At 42.8% G+C, this 17,614-nt stretch overlaps 1 protein-coding gene across 1 annotated transcript; it reads left to right on the top strand.

Moving 5' to 3' along the window:
* The first annotated feature begins 62 nt into the window (after positions 1 to 62).
* LOC140056772 (uncharacterized protein KIAA1143 homolog) lies at positions 63 to 17,387 on the top strand. The gene is made up of 3 exons (XM_072102251.1): positions 63 to 254; positions 15,940 to 16,075; positions 16,181 to 17,387. The coding sequence occupies exons 1-3, from the start codon at positions 147 to 149 to the stop codon at positions 16,342 to 16,344; spliced, it is 408 nt and encodes a 135-aa protein (XP_071958352.1). The 5' UTR covers positions 63 to 146; the 3' UTR covers positions 16,345 to 17,387.
* Positions 17,388 to 17,614: the final 227 nt, after the last annotated feature.

The following is a 17,614-nucleotide window of genomic DNA, read 5'->3' as shown; positions in this document are numbered from 1 at the left end:
ATCTGTTGTAGAGGCTAATCATAGAAAATTCGCCTTTCTGTAAAAGAGGGCGCTATTTCAAAACACAAAATTAATCATTTTTAAAAACAACTCTTCATTCAATATGTTTTAATGAAATTCATGTTTTTGTGTCAAAAGTAGATACAATGGCAGGCAAAAAGTCAGTCAACTTTATTAAGCCGTCAGAACCGAGCTTTCTTAAGAAATTCAAGAAAGAAATAGGTTTTAAAGAAGGGCCTACATTAGAAACAAAGGTGGGTTCATTTTTTTCAGATGGTACTAGGCCTAGGCTAGGCCTAGTACTACTATCCAGGCTCAGTGCTGACTGAGTTGAGTATCATTGGTGGAGTGAGTGGTGGCAGAGGTACCCATTTGTACTCCTGTTGTAACATGTATGGGTGACTATATTATTGGTCAAGAAGCAGTGAAACTATTTCATACTATCTGCACTAAAATAAAATACACAAACATGATGTTTTGATTCAATCATGAACTAAAAAAATGTAACAATTAACTAGCGCCGTGAAGTTGGTTACTTATTCCTTATTCGACATTCGTTAATGGAAGTTGGTTCCTTATTCGACGTTCGACATTCGCTAGGCTAGGCCAAAATTTCGAAAATGATAATTTCCCAGCGGTAAATATGCCGTGCGCCACCAACCAATCTCCTGCTGTTACTTATTCCCTATTCGACATTCATTCGTGAAGTTGGTTCCTTATTCGACGTTCGCTAGGCCGCGGCCGACCGGCTGGCCCAAATTCGTACCAAAGTAGACCTAGTGTAGATGTACCTATTTTATCACAGATTTACATTTTTTAGTTCCGATATTACGACCATACCAACGCCTCGGGCCGGGTTCACAATAGTATAGATTGACGTAGTATGGTCCTGGAATTCCAGAAATGTGCCACTTGCCCCGACCCAGATCGGGCAAGTACGGATTTTAAAGCAATTTAAAATGCGTATTTTTAGCATTAATTTAGTAAACACCACTTTTTAAAGTGGCCATATGACCACACACCGACGCCTCGCGTCGGGTACACAATAGTATAGACTGACGTAGTATGGTCCTGGCATTCCAGAAATGTGCCACCTGCCCCGGCCCAGTGCGGGCAAGTACGTGTTTTAAAGCAATTTCAAATGCGTATTTTTAGCAATAATTTACTAAGAATTAATAGCACCACTTTTAAAGTGGCCATATGACCACACCCCGACGCCTCGGGCCGGGTTCACGATAGTATAGATTGACGTAGAATAAATGGTCCTGGCATTCCAGAAATGTGCCACTTGCCCCGGCCCAGTGCGGGCAAGTACGTGTTTTAAAGCAATTTAAAATGCGTATTTTTAGCATTAATTTAGTAAACACCACTTTTTTAAAGTGGCCATATGACCACACCCCGACGCATCGGGCCGGGTACACAAATAGTATAGATTGACGTAGTATGGTCCTGGCATTCCAGAAATGTGCCACCTGCTCCGGCCCAGTGCGGGCAAGTACGTGTTTTAAAGCAATTTCAAATGCGTATTTTTAGCAATAATTTACTAAGAATTAATAGCACCACTTTTAAAGTGGCCATATGACCACACCCCGACGCCTCGGGCCGGGTACACAATAATATAGATTGACGTAGTATGGTCGTGGCATTCCAGAAATGTGCCACTTTCCCCGGCCCAGTGGGGGCAAGTACGGGTTTTAAACCAATTTAAAATGCGTATTTTTAGTGTTATTTTACTAAGTATTAATAGCACCACTTTTAAAGTGGCAATATGACCACACCCCGACGCCTCGGGCCGGGTACACAATAGTATAGATTAACGTAGTATGGTCCTGGTATTCCAGAAATGTGCCACCTGCCCCGGCCGCCCAGTGCGTGCAAGTACGTGTTTTAAAGCAATTTCAAATGCGTATTTTTAGCAAAAATTTACTAAGAATTAATAGCACCACTTTTAAAGTGGCCATATGACCACACCCCGACGCCTCGGGTCGGGTTCAAAATAGTATAGATTGATGTAGAATGGTCCTGGCATTCCTTAAATGTGCCACTTGCCCCGGCCCAGTGCGGGCAAGTAAGTGTTTAAAAGCAATTTCAAATGCGTATTTTTAGCATTAATTTACTAAGAATTAATAGCACCACATTTAAAGTGGCCATATGACCACACCCCGACGCCTCGGGCCGGGAACACAATAGTATAGATTGACGTAGTATGGTCCTGGCATTCCAGAAATATGCCACTTGCCCCGGCCCAGTGCGGGCAAGTACGGATTTTAAAGCAATTTAAAATGCGTATTTTTAGCTTTAATTTAGTAAACACCACTTTTAAAGTGGCCATATGACCACACCCCGACGCCTCGGGCCGGGTACACAATAGTATAGATTGACGTAGTATGGTCCTGACTTTCCAGAAATGTGCCAATTGCCCCGGCCCAGTGCGGGCAAGTACGTGTTTAAAAGCAATTTCAAATGCGTATTTTTAGCATTAATTTACTAAGAATTAATAGCACCACTTTTAAAGTGGCCATATGACCACACCCCAACGCCTCGGGCCGGGAACACAATAGTATAGATTGACGTAGAATGGTCCTGGCATTCCAGAAATGTGCCACTTGCCCCGGCCCAGTGCGGGCAAGTACGGATTTTAAAGCAATTTAAAATGCGTATTTTTAGCATTAATTTAGTAAACACCACTTTTAAAGTGGCCATATGACCACACCCCGACGCCTCGGGCCGGGTACACAATAGTATAGATTGACGTAGTATGGTCCTGGCTTTCCAGAAATGTGCCACTTGCCCCGGCCCAGTGCGGGCAAGTACGTGTTTAAAAGCAATTTCAAATGCGTATTTTTAACATTAATTTACTAAGAATTAATAGCACCACATTTAAAGTGGCCATATGACCACACCCCGATGCCTCGGGCCGGGAATACAATAGTATAGATTGACGTAGTATGGTCCTGGCATTCCAGAAATATGCCACTTGCCCCGGCCCAGTGCGGGCAAGTACGGATTTTAAAGCAATTTAAAATGCGTATTTTTAGCATTTTTAGTAAACACCACTTTTAAAGTGGCCATATGACCACGCCCTGACGCCTCGGACCGAGTACACAATAGTATAGATTGACGTAGTATGGTCCTGGCATTCCAGAAATGTGCCACTTGCCCCGGCCCAGTGTGAGCAAGTACGTATTTTAAAGCAATTTAAAATGCGTATTTTTAGCATTAATTTACTAAGAATTAATAGCACCACATTTAAAGTGGCCATATGACCACACCCCGACGCCTCGGACCGGGAACACAATAGTATAGATTGACGTAGTATGGTCCTGGCATTCCAGAAATATGCCACTTGCCCCGGCCCAGTGCGGGCAAGTACGGATTTTAAAGCAATTTAAAATTCGTATTTTTAGCAATAATTTAGTAAACACCACTTTTAAAGTGGCCATATGACCACACCCCGACGCCTCGGGCCGGGTACACAATAGTATAGATTGACGTAGTATGGTCCTGACTTTCCAGAAATGTGCCACTTGCCCCGGCCCAGTGCGGGCAAGTACGTGTTTAAAAGCAATTTCAAATGCGTATTTTTAGCATTAATTTACTAAGAATTAATAGCACCACTTTTAAAGTGGCCATATGACCACACCCCAACGCCTCGGGCCGGAAACACAATAGTATAGATTGACGTAGAATGGTCCTGGCATTCCAGAAATGTGCCACTTGCCCCGGCCCAGTGCGGGCAAGTACGGATTTTAAAGCAATTTAAAATCCGTATTTTTAGCATTAATTTAGTAAACACCACTTTTAAAGTGGCCATATGACCACACCCCGACGCCTCGGGCCGGGTACACAATAGTATAGATTGACGAAGTATGGTCCTGACTTTCCAGAAATGTGCCACTTGCCCCGGCCCAGTGCGGGCAAGTACGTGTTTAAAAGCAATTTCAAATGCGTATTTTTAGCATTAATTTACTAAGAATTAATAGCACCACATTTAAAGTGGCCATATGACCACACCCCGACGCCTCGGGCCGGGAACACAATAGTATAGATTAACGTAGTATGGTCCTGGCATTCCAGAAATATGCCACTTGCCCCGGCCCAGTGCGGGCAAGTACGGATTTTAAAGCAATTTAAAATGCGTATTTTTAGCATTAATTTAGTAAACACCACTTTTAAAGTGGCCATATGACCACACCCCGACGCCTCGGGCCGGGTACACAATAGTATAGATTGACGTAGTATGGTCCTGGCTTTCCAGAAATGTGCCACTTGCCCCGGCCCAGTGCGGGCAAGTACGTGTTTAAAAGCAATTTCAAATGCGTATTTTTAGCATTAATTTACTAAGAATTAATAGCACCACATTTAAAGTGGCCATATGACCACACCCCGACGCCTCGGGCCGGGAACACAATAGTATAGATTGACGTAGTATGGTCCTGGCATTCCAGAAATATGCCACTTGCCCCGGCCCAGTGCGGGCAAGTACGGATTTTAAAGCAATATAAAATGCGTATTTTTAGCATTTTTAGTAAAAACCACTTTTAAAGTGGCCATATGACCACACCCCGACGCCTCGGACCGAGTACACAATAGTATAGATTGACGTAGTATGGTCCTGGCATTCCAGAAATGTGCATCTTGCCCCGGCCCAGTGTGGGCAAGTACGGGTTTTAAAGCAATTTAAAATGCGTCTTTTTAGTGTTATTTTACTAAGTATTATAATAGCACCACTTTTAAAGTGGCCATATGACCACAATCCAACGCCTCAGGTCGGGTACACAATAGTATAGATTGACGTAGTATGGTCCTGGCTTTCCAGAAATGTGCCACTTGCCCCGGCCCAGTGCGGGCAAGTACGGATTTTAAAGCAATTTAAAATGCGTATTTTTAGCATTAATTTAGTAAACACCACTTTTAAAGTGGCCATATGACCACACCCCGACGCCCCGGGTCGGGTTCACAATAGTATAGATTGATGTAGAATGGTCCTGGCATTCCATAAATGTGCCACTTGCCCCGGCCCAGTGTTGGCAAGTACGTGTTTTAAAGCAATTTAAAATGCGTATTTTTAGCATTAATTTACTAAGAATTAATAGCACCACATTTAAAGTGGCCATATGACCACACCCCGACGCCTCGGGCCGGGTTAATAATAGTATAGATTGACGTAGTATGGTCCTGGCATTCCAGAAATGTGCCGCTTGCCCCGGCCCAGTGCGGGCAAGTACGTGTTTAAAAGCAATTTCAAATGCGTATTTTTAGCATTAATTTAGTAAACACAACTCTTTAAAGTGGCCATATGACCACACTCCGACGCCTCGGGCCGGATTCACAATAGTATGGATTGACGTAGAATGGTCCGGACATTCCAGAAATGTGCCACTTGCCCCGGCCCAGTGCGGGCAAGTACGTGTTTTAAAGCAATTTAAAATGCGAATTTTTAGTGTTATTTTACTAAGTATTAATAGCACCACTTTTAAAGTGGCCATATGACCACACCCCGACGCCTCGGGCCGGGTACACAATAATATATATTGACGTAGTATGGTCCTGGCATTCCAGAAATGTGCCACTTGTCCCGGCCCAGTGCGGGCAAGTACGGGTTTTAAAGCAATTTAAAATGCGTATTTTTAGTGTTATTTTACTAAGTATTAATAGCACCCCACTTTTAAAGTGGCAATATGACCACACCCCGACGCCTCGGGCCGGGTACACAATAGTATAGATTGACGTAGTATGGTCCTGGCTTTCCAGAAATGTGCCACTTGCCCCGGCCCAGTGCGGGCAAGTACGTGTTTAAAAGCAATTTCAAATGCGTATTTTTAGCATTAATTTACTAAGAATTAATAGCACCACATTTAAAGTGGCCATATGACCACACCCCGACGCCTCGGGCCGGGAACACAATAGTATAGATTGACGTAGTATGGTCCTGGAATTCCAGAAATATGCCACTTGCCCCGGCTCAGTGCGGGCAAGTACGGATTTTAAAGCAATTTAAAATGCGTATTTTTAGCATTAATTTAGTAAACACCACTTTTAAAGTGGCCATATGACCACACCCCCGACGCCTCGGGTCGGGTTCACAATAGTATAGATTGATGTAGAATGGTCCTGGCATTCCATAAATGTGCCACTTGCCCCGGCCCAGTGCGGGCAAGTACGTGTTTAAAAGCAATTTCAAATGTGTATTTTTAGCATTAATTTACTAAGAATTAATAGCACCACATTTAAAGTGGCCATATGACCACACCCCGACGCCTCGGGTCGGGTTCACAATAGTATAGATTGATGTAGAATGGTCCTGGCATTCCATAAATGTGCCACTTGCCCCGGCCCAGTGCGGGCAAGTACGTGTTTAAAAGCAATTTCAAATGCGTATTTTTAGCATTAATTTACTAAGAATTAATAGCACCACATTTAAAGTGGCCATAATATGACCACACCCCGGCCCCTCGGGCCGGGTACACAATAGTATAGATTGACGTAGTATGGTCCTGGCATTCCAGAAATATACCACTTGCCCCGGCCCAGTGCCGGCAAGTACGGATTTTAAAGCAATTTAAAATGCGTATTTTTAGCATTAATTTAGTAAACACCACTTTTAAAGTGGCCATATGACCACACCCAGACGCCCCGGACCGGGTACACAATAGTATAGATTGACGTAGTATGGTCCTGGCATTCCAGAAATGTGCTACTTGCCCCAGCCCAGTGTGGGCAAGTACGGGTTTTAAAGCAATTTAAAATGCGTCTTTTTAGTGTTATTTTACTAAGTATTATAATAGCACCACTTTAAAAGTGGCCATATGACCACACCCCGACGCCTCAGGTCGGGTACACAATAGTATAGATTGACGTAGTATGGTCCTGGCTTTCCAGAAAAGTGCCACTTGCCCCGGCCCAGTTCGGGCAAGTACGGATTTTAAAGCAATTTAAAATGCGTATTTTTAGCATTAATTTAGTAAACACCACTTTTAAAGTGGCCATATGACCACACCCCGACGCCCCGGGTCGGGTTCACAATAGTATAGATTGATGTAGAATGGTCCTGGCATTCCATAAATGTGCCACTTGCCCCGGCCCAGTGTTGGCAAGTACGTGTTTTAAAGCAATTTAAAATGCGTATTTTTATCATTAATTTACTAAGAATTAATAGCACCACATTTAAAGTGGCCATATGACCACACCCCGACGCCTCGGGCCGGGTATATAATAGTATAGATTGACGTACTATGGTCCTGGAATTCCAGAAATGTGCCCCGGCCCAGTGCGGGCAAGTACGTGTTTTAAAGCAATTTAAAATGCGTATTTTTAGCATTAATTTAGTAAACACCACTTTTAAAGTGGCCATTATGACCACACACCGACGCCTCGGGTCGGGTTCACGATAGTATAGATTGACGTAGTATGGTCCTGTTAATTAATGTTAGTTAATTAATGCTAAAAATACGCATTTTACCCGCACTGGGCCGGGGCAAGTGGCACATTTCTGCAATGCCAGGACCATACTACGTCAATCTATACTATTGTGTACCCGGCCCGAGGCGTCGGGGTGTGGTCATTATGGCCACTTTAAATGTGGTGCTTTTAATTCTTAGTAAATTAATGCTAAAAATACGCATTTGAAATTGCTTTTAAACACGTACTTTCCCGCACCGGGGCAAGTGGCACATTTATGGAATGCTAGGACCATTCTACATCAATCTATACTATTGTGAACCCGACCCGAGGCGTCGGGGTGTGGTCATGGCCACTTTAAAACTGGTGTTTACTAAATTAATGCTAAAAATACGCATTTTAAATTGCTTTAAAATCCGTACTTGCCCGCACTGGGCCGTTGCAAGTGGCACATTTCTGGAAAGCCAGGACCATACTACGTCAATCTATACTATTGTGTATCCGGCCTGAGGCGTCGGGGTGTGGTCAAATGGCCACTTTAAAAGTGGTGCTATTAATACTTAGTAAAATAACACTAAAAACACGCATTTTAAATTGCTTTAAAATCCGTACTTGCCCGCACTGGGCCGGGGCAAGTGGCACATTTCTGGAAAGCCAGGACCATACTACGTCAATCTATACTATTGTGTACCCGGCCCGAGGCGTCGGGGTGTGGTCATATGGCCACTTTAAAAGTGGTGTTTACTAAATTAATGCTAAAAATACGCATTTTAAATTGCTTTAAAATCCGTACTTGCCCGCACTGGGCCGGGGCAAGTGGCACATTTCTGGAATGCCAGGACCATTCTACGTCAATCTATACTATTGTGTTCCCGGCCCGAGGCGTTGGGGTGTGGTCATATGGCCACTTTAAATGTGGTGCTATTAATTCTTAGTAAATTAATGCTAAAAATACGCATTTGAAATTGCTTTTAAACACGTACTTGACCGCACTGGGCCGGGGCAAGTGGCACATTTCTGGAAAGTCAGGACCATACTACGTCAATCTATACTATTGTGTACCCGGCCCGAGGCGTCGGGGTGTGGTCATATTGCCACTTTAAAAGTGGGGTGCTATTAATACTTAGTAAAATAACACTAAAAATACGCATTTTAAATTGCTTTAAAACCCGTACTTGCCCGCACTGGGCCGGGGCAAGTGGCACATTTCTGGAATGCCAGGACCATACTACGTCAATCTATATTATTGTGTACCCGGCCCAAGGCGTCGGGGTGTGGTCATATGGCCACTTTAAAAGTGGTGCTATTAATACTTAGTAAAATAACACTAAAAATTCGCATTTTAAATTGCTTTAAAACACGTACTTGCCCGCACTGGGCCGGGGCAAGTGGCACATTTCTGGAATGTCCGGACCATTCTACGTCAATCCATACTATTGTGAATCCGGCCCGAGGCGTCGGAGTGTGGTCATATTGCCACTTTAAAAGTGGTGCTATTAATACTTAGTAAAATAACACTAAAAACACGCATTTTAAATTGCTTTAAAATCCGTACTTGCCCGCACTGGGCCGGGGCAAGTGGCACATTTCTGGAAAGCCAGGACCATACTACGTCAATCTATACTATTGTGTACCCGGCCCGAGGCGTCGGGGTGTGGTCATATGGCCACTTTAAAAGTGGTGTTTACTAAATTAATGCTAAAAATACGCATTTTAAATTGCTTTAAAATCCGTACTTGCCCGCACTGGGCCGGGGCAAGTGGCATATTTCTGGAATGCCAGGACCATACTACGTTAATCTATACTATTGTGTTCCCGGCCCGAGGCGTCGGGGTGTGGTCATATGGCCACTTTAAATGTGGTGCTATTAATTCTTAGTAAATTAATGCTAAAAATACGCATTTGAAATTGCTTTTAAACACGTACTTGCCCGCACTGGGCCGGGGCAAGTGGCACATTTCTGGAAAGCCAGGACCATACTACGTCAATCTATACTATTGTGTACCCGGCCCGAGGCGTCGGGGTGTGGTCATATGGCCACTTTAAAAGTGGTGTTTACTAAATTAATGCTAAAAATACGCATTTTAAATTGCTTTAAAATCCGTACTTGCCCGCACTGGGCCGGGGCAAGTGGCACATTTCTGGAATGCCAGGACCATTCTACGTCAATCTATACTATTGTGTTCTCGGCCCGAGGCGTTGGGGTGTGGTCATATGGCCACTTTAAAAGTGGTGCTATTAATTCTTAGTAAATTAATGCTAAAAATACGCATTTGAAATTGCTTTTAAACACGTACTTGCCCGCACTGGGCCGGGGCAAGTGGCACGTTTATGGAATGCCAGGACCATTCTACATCAATCTATACTATTGTGAACCCGACCCGAGGCGTCGGGGTGTGGTCATAATTATGGCCACTTTAAAAGTGGTGTTTACTAAATTAATGCTAAAAATACGCATTTTAAATTGCTTTAAAATCCGTACTTGCCCGCACTGGGCCGGGGCAAGTGGCACATTTCTGGAAAGCCAGGACCATACTACGTCAATCTATACTATTGTGTACCCGGCCCGAGGCGTCGGGGTGTGGTCATATTGCCACTTTAAAAGTGGTGCTTTTAATACTTAGTAAAATAACACTAAAAATACGCATTTTAAATTGCTTTAAAACCCGTACTTGCCCGCACTGGGCCGGGACAAGTGGCACATTTCTGGAATGCCAGGACCATACTACGTCAATCTATATTATTGTGTACCCGGCCCGAGGCGTCGGGGTGTGGTCATATGGCCACTTTAAAAGTGGTGCTATTAATACTTAGTAAAATAACACTAAAAATACGCATTTTAAAATGCTTTAAAACACGTACTTGCCCGCACTGGGCCGGGGCAAATGGCACATTTCTGGAAAGCCAGGGCCATACTACGTCAATCTATACTATTGTGTACCCGGCCCGAGGCGTCGGGGTGTGGTCATATGGCCACTTTAAAGTGGTGTTTACTAAATTAATGCTAAAAATACGCATTTTAAATTGCTTTAAAATCCGTACTTGCCCGCACTGGGCCGGGGCAACTGGCACATTTCTGGAATGCCAGGACCATTCTACGTCAATCTATACTATTGTGTTCCCGGCCTGAGGCGTTGGGGTGTGGTCATATGGCCACTTTAAAAGTGGTGCTATTAATTCTTAGTAAATTAATGCTAAAAATACGTATTTGAAATTGCTTTTAAACACGTACTTGCCCGCACTGGGCCGGGGCAAGTGGCACATTTCTGGAAAGTCAGGACCATACTACGTCAATCTATACTATTGTGTACCCGGCCCGAGGCGTCGGGGTGTGGTCATATGGCCACTTTAAAAGTGGTTTTTACTAAATTAATGCTAAAAATACGCATTTTAAATTGCTTTAAAATTCGTACTTGCCCGCACTGGGCCGGGGCAAGTGGCATATTTCTGGAATGCCAGGACCATACTACGTCAATCTATACTATTGTGTTCCCGGCCCGAGGCGTCGGGGTGTGGTCATATGGCCACTTTAAATGTGGTGCTATTAATTCTTAGTAAATTAATGCTAAAAATACGCATTTGAAATTGCTTTTAAACACTTACTTGCCCGCACTGGGCCGGGGCAAGTGGCACATTTATGGAATGCCAGGACCATTCTACATCAATCTATACTATTGTGAACCCGACCCGAGGCGTCGGGGTGTGGTCATATGGCCACTTTAAAAGTGGTGCTATTAATTCTTAGTAAATTTTTGCTAAAAATACGCATTTGAAATTGCTTTAAAACACGTACTTGCACGCACTGGGCCAGGGCAGGTGGCACATTTCTGGAATGCCAGGACCATACTACGTCAATCTATACCATTGTGTACCCGGCCCGATGCGTCGGGGTGTGGTCATATGGCCACTTTAAAAGTGGTGTTTACTAAATTAATCCCAAAAATACGCATTTTAAATTGCTTTAAAATCCGTACTCGCCCGCACTGGGCCGGGGCAAGTGGCACATTTCTGGAAAGCCAGGACCATACTACGTCAATCTATACTATTGTGTACCGGCCCGAGGCGTCGGGGTGTGGTCATATTGCCACTTTAAAAGTGGTGCTATTAATACTTAGTAAAATAACACTAAAAATACGCATTTTAAATTGCTTTAAAACCCGTACTTGCCCGCACTGGGCCGGGGCAAGTGTCACATTTCTGGAATGCCAGGACCATACTACGTCAATCTATATTATTGTGTACCCGGCCCGAGGCGTCGGGGTGTGGTCATGGCCACTTTAAAAGTGGTGCTATTAATACTTAGTAAAATAACACCAAAAATACGCATTTTAAATTGCTTTAAAATCCGTACTTGCCCACACTGGGCCGGGGCAAGTGGCACATTTCTGGAAAGCCAGGACCATACTACGTCAATCCATACTATTGTGAATCCGGCTCGAGGCGTCGGAGTGTGGTCATATTGCCACTTTAAAAGTGGTGCTATTAATACTTAGTAAAATAACACTAAAAACACGCATTTTAAATTGCTTTAAAATCCGTACTTGCCCGCACTGGGCCGGGGCAAGTGGCACATTTCTGGAAAGCCAGGACCATACTACGTCAATCTATACCATTGTGTACCCGGCCCGATGCGTCGGGGTGTGGTCATATGGCCACTTTAAAAGTGGTGTTTACTAAATTAATCCCAAAAATACGCATTTTAAATTGCTTTAAAATCCGTACTCGCCCGCACTGGGCCGGGGCAAGTGGCACATTTCTGGAAAGCCAGGACCATACTACGTCAATCTATACTATTGTGTACCGGCCCGAGGCGTCGGGGTGTGGTCATATTGCCACTTTAAAAGTGGTGCTATTAATACTTAGTAAAATAACACTAAAAATACGCATTTTAAATTGCTTTAAAACCCGTACTTGCCCGCACTGGGCCGGGGCAAGTGTCACATTTCTGGAATGCCAGGACCATACTACGTCAATCTATATTATTGTGTACCCGGCCCGAGGCGTCGGGGTGTGGTCATGGCCACTTTAAAAGTGGTGCTATTAATACTTAGTAAAATAACACCAAAAATACGCATTTTAAATTGCTTTAAAATCCGTACTTGCCCACACTGGGCCGGGGCAAGTGGCACATTTCTGGAAAGCCAGGACCATACTACGTCAATCCATACTATTGTGAATCCGGCTCGAGGCGTCGGAGTGTGGTCATATTGCCACTTTAAAAGTGGTGCTATTAATACTTAGTAAAATAACACTAAAAACACGCATTTTAAATTGCTTTAAAATCCGTACTTGCCCGCACTGGGCCGGGGCAAGTGGCACATTTCTGGAAAGCCAGGACCATACTACGTCAATCTATACTATTGTGTACCCGGCCCGAGGCGTCGGGGTGTGGTCATATGGCCACTTTAAAAGTGGTGTTTACTAAATTAATGCTAAAAATACGCATTTTAAATTGCTTTAAAATCCGTACTTGCCCGCACTGGGCCGGGGCAAGTGGCACATTTCTGGAATGCCAGGACCATTCTACGTCAATCTATACTATTGTGTTCCCGGCCCGAGGCGTTGGGGTGTGGTCATATGGCCACTTTAAATGTGGTGCTATTAATTCTTAGTAAATTAATGCTAAAAATACGCATTTGAAATTGCTTTTAAACACGTACTTGACCGCACTGGGCCGGGGCAAGTGGCACATTTCTGGAAAGTCAGGACCATACTACGTCAATCTATACTATTGTGTACCCGGCCCGAGGCGTCGGGGTGTGGTCATATTGCCACTTTAAAAGTGGGGTGCTATTAATACTTAGTAAAATAACACTAAAAATACGCATTTTAAATTGCTTTAAAACCCGTACTTGCCCGCACTGGGCCGGGGCAAGTGGCACATTTCTGGAATGCCAGGACCATACTACGTCAATCTATATTATTGTGTACCCGGCCCAAGGTGTCGGGGTGTGGTCATATGGCCACTTTAAAAGTGGTGCTATTAATACTTAGTAAAATAACACTAAAAATTCGCATTTTAAATTGCTTTAAAACACGTACTTGCCCGCACTGGGCCGGGGCAAGTGGCACATTTCTGGAATATCCGGACCATTCTACGTCAATCCATACTATTGTGAATCCGGCCCGAGGCGTCGGAGTGTGGTCATATTGCCACTTTAAAAGTGGTGCTATTAATACTTAGTAAAATAACACTAAAAACACGCATTTTAAATTGCTTTAAAATCCGTACTTGCCCGCACTGGGCCGGGGCAAGTGGCACATTTCTGGAAAGCCAGGACCATACTACGTCAATCTATACTATTGTGTACCCGGCCCGAGGCGTCGGGGTGTGGTCATATGGCCACTTTAAAAGTGGTGTTTACTAAATTAATGCTAAAAATACGCATTTTAAATTGCTTTAAAATCCGTACTTGCCCGCACTGGGCCGGGGCAAGTGGCATATTTCTGGAATGCCAGGACCATACTACGTTAATCTATACTATTGTGTTCCCGGCCCGAGGCGTCGGGGTGTGGTCATATGGCCACTTTAAATGTGGTGCTATTAATTCTTAGTAAATTAATGCTAAAAATACGCATTTGAAATTGCTTTTAAACACGTACTTGCCCGCACTGGGCCGGGGCAAGTGGCACATTTCTGGAAAGCCAGGACCATACTACGTCAATCTATACTATTGTGTACCCGGCCCGAGGCGTCGGGGTGTGGTCATATGGCCACTTTAAAAGTGGTGTTTACTAAATTAATGCTAAAAATACGCATTTTAAATTGCTTTAAAATCCGTACTTGCCCGCACTGGGCCGGGGCAAGTGGCACATTTCTGGAATGCCAGGACCATTCTACGTCAATCTATACTATTGTGTTCCCGGCCCGAGGCGTTGGGGTGTGGTCATATGGCCACTTTAAAAGTGGTGCTATTAATTCTTAGTAAATTAATGCTAAAAATACGCATTTGAAATTGCTTTTAAACACGTACTTGCCCGCACTGGGCCGGGGCAAGTGACACATTTCTGGAAAGTCAGGACCATACTACGTCAATCTATACTATTGTGTACCCGGCCCGAGGCGTCGGGGTGTGGTCATATGGCCACTTTAAAAGTGGTGTTTACTAAATTAATGCTAAAAATACGCATTTTAAATTGCTTTAAAATCCGTACTTGCCCGCACTGGGCCGGGGCAAGTGGCATATTTCTGGAATGCCAGGACCATACTATGTCAATCTATACTATTGTGTTCCCGGCCCGAGGCGTCGGGGTGTGGTCATATGGCCACTTTAAATGTGGTGCTATTAATTCTTAGTAAATTAATGCTAAAAATACGCATTTGAAATTGCTTTTAAACACTTACTTGCCCGCACTTGGCCGAGGCAAGTGGCCCATTTAAGGAATGCCAGGACCATTCTACATCAATCTATACTATTGTGAACCCGACCCGAGGCGTCGGGGTGTGGTCATATGGCCACTTTAAAAGTTGTGCTATTAATTCTTAGTAAATTTTTGCTAAAAATACGCATTTGAAATTGCTTTAAAACACGTACTTGCACGCACTGGGCCGGCCGGGGCAGGTGGCACATTTCTGGAATGCCAGGACCATACTACGTCAATCTATACTATTTGTGTACCCGGCCCGATGCGTCGGGGTGTGGTCATATGGCCACTTTAAAAAAGTTGTGTTTACTAAATTAATGCTAAAAATACGCATTTTAAATTGCTTTAAAACACGTACTTGCCCGCACTGGGCCGGGGCAAGTGGCACATTTCTGGAATGCCAGGACCATTTATTCTACGTCAATCTATACTATCGTGAACCCGGTCCGAGGCGTCGGGGTGTGGTCATGTGGCCACTTTAAAAGTGGTGCTATTAATTCTTAGTAAATTATTGCTAAAAATACGCATTTGAAATTGCTTTAAAACACGTACTTGCCCGCACTGGGCCGGGGCAGGTGGCACATTTCTGGAATGCCAGGACCATACTACGTCAGTCTATACTATTGTGTACCCGACGCGAGGCGTCGGTGTGTGGTCATATGGCCACTTTAAAAAGTGGTGTTTACTAAATTAATGCTAAAAATACGCATTTTAAATTGCTTTAAAATCCGTACTTGCCCGATCTGGGTCGGGGCAAGTGGCACATTTCTGGAATTCCAGGACCATACTACGTCAATCTATACTATTGTGAACCCGGCCCGAGGCGTTGGTATGGTCGTAATATCGGAACTAAAAAATGTAAATCTGTGATAAAATAGGTACATCTACACTAGGTCTACTTTGGTACGAATTTGGGCCAGCCGGTCGGCCGCGGCCTAGCGAACGTCGAATAAGGAACCAACTTCACGAATGAATGTCGAATAGGGAATAAGTAACAGCAGGAGATTGGTTGGTGGCGCACGGCATATTTACCGCTGGGAAATTATCATTTTTGAAATTTTGGCCTAGCCTAGCGAATGTCGAACGTCGAATAAGGAACCAACTTCCATTGACGAATGTCGAATAAGGAATAAGTAACCAACTTCACGGCGCTCAATTAACTTGTTTTTTTAGAAGGCTTTATTGGAAGGTTTAGAGGACTTTGACGACAGACCAGAAGAACAAGATGAAAAACCAGTGATCGTGATGCCTGAAAATAGTAAAATTAGTCAAGAAGAAGTAGATGATTTTATCAAAGAAAAAGAAAGAGGTATAAGCAATGAGTGGTATAAGTTTGTATATTATTTAAATATTATGGGACTAATTTTCATTATTTCTATCAAAACAAATTAATACATTTTTAAATCTTTTTTAGGTGATGGAAAAATAGTATTCAAGAAGCCAACAAAACGAAAGAATGACGAGTCCGAAATGAACAGCACAACAAAGAAGAAAAAAGACAAAGATAAAAGCAAGATAAAGAAAGTAAAAAACAATTCACTCCTCTCATTTGGAGAAGACGAAGATGAGGAAAGTTGATACTGATGAGGCTTGGTATCCTTTCTGTGTCAATCATAGTATAGACACTATTTATATTAATTATTAATGTACAATACACTCTGGACATATGCAAGCAAAGACCTCATGTGAATTGAGTAAAATATTTCCTGCCCAGTACCTATAATAGTGACTGTAAAACTGTCCTAAACTAAATCTCTGTCTACACTCTATCAAAAAAGTTTGACAACAAAAAATGTGATGTGCCCAAATATGGTAGTAATATGACATCATCGTGTCCATATATGGGCACATCACATTTTTTTTATTGTGTAGACAAAGCGTAAAGCACTATCAAACTAGTTTGACCAAAAAAAGTGCGATGCAATGCGATGATGAGCTTCAGACACATATTTGATCTCTGTCCATGCTTATTTAGCACCCCCTATAATGTCCTAATTTATTTCATAATTAATCTCATGAATTATTCATAATAAATAATTCAGCCTGGATATTTAATTGATTGATATTGACAACTTAGACATCACACATATGACAAAGGTGTTGAGTGTTGATTTCAGTATGGGTCAAGTTAATACAGGAAATTGTGTGCGAATGGATTTGGGGTGTGAAGGCCTGGGATTGGGGGTGTGAAGATAGTAAGGAAAGTAGATTCCACTGTAAATCATCCGCTGAAAAGTATTGTGATGCAATGATTATACAAATTGCTATATATCATATATAATATTGCATTGTTTGACTACTATCTACACTATCAAACTGTATAGGACAACAAAATATGATGTGCCCAAATATGGTAGAAATATGACATCATCGTTTCCATACTGTACATGGGCATCACATTTGTTTTGTCTCATAAAGTCTGACAGAGCTTATTAGTAAAATACTTTTTAAAGCTCTGTCTACACTTTCAAACTTTATGTGACTAAAAAATGTGATGTGCCCAAATATGGACATGATGTCTGATGTCATATTATCACTACCATATTTTGGCACATCACACTTTGTTTGTCAAACTAGTTAGTGTAGTCAGAGCTTATCAATGAAATAATGTATACTCATAATGTGTCAAATATAAACAATTCTTTGTAATACTTTTGTTCGTTATTTATTTCCTATAATTTTTACATTATATGCAAATTATGTAATGTAATATATTCATAGTATTTACCATATTAGGTACAATTTATAGAAATCATCATGGGCAGTTTTCAGAATACACATGATAAAATAAGTCTGAAATTGAATACCTTAAAAAAATAATGGTTGCCACAGAGCCAATTTAATTGGG

The sequence above is a fragment of the Antedon mediterranea genome, chromosome 8 (assembly GCF_964355755.1).
Source record: "Antedon mediterranea chromosome 8, ecAntMedi1.1, whole genome shotgun sequence".
Lineage (NCBI taxonomy): Eukaryota > Metazoa > Echinodermata > Crinoidea > Comatulida > Antedonidae > Antedon > Antedon mediterranea.
This window is presented reverse-complemented; position numbering and strand designations above follow the sequence as displayed.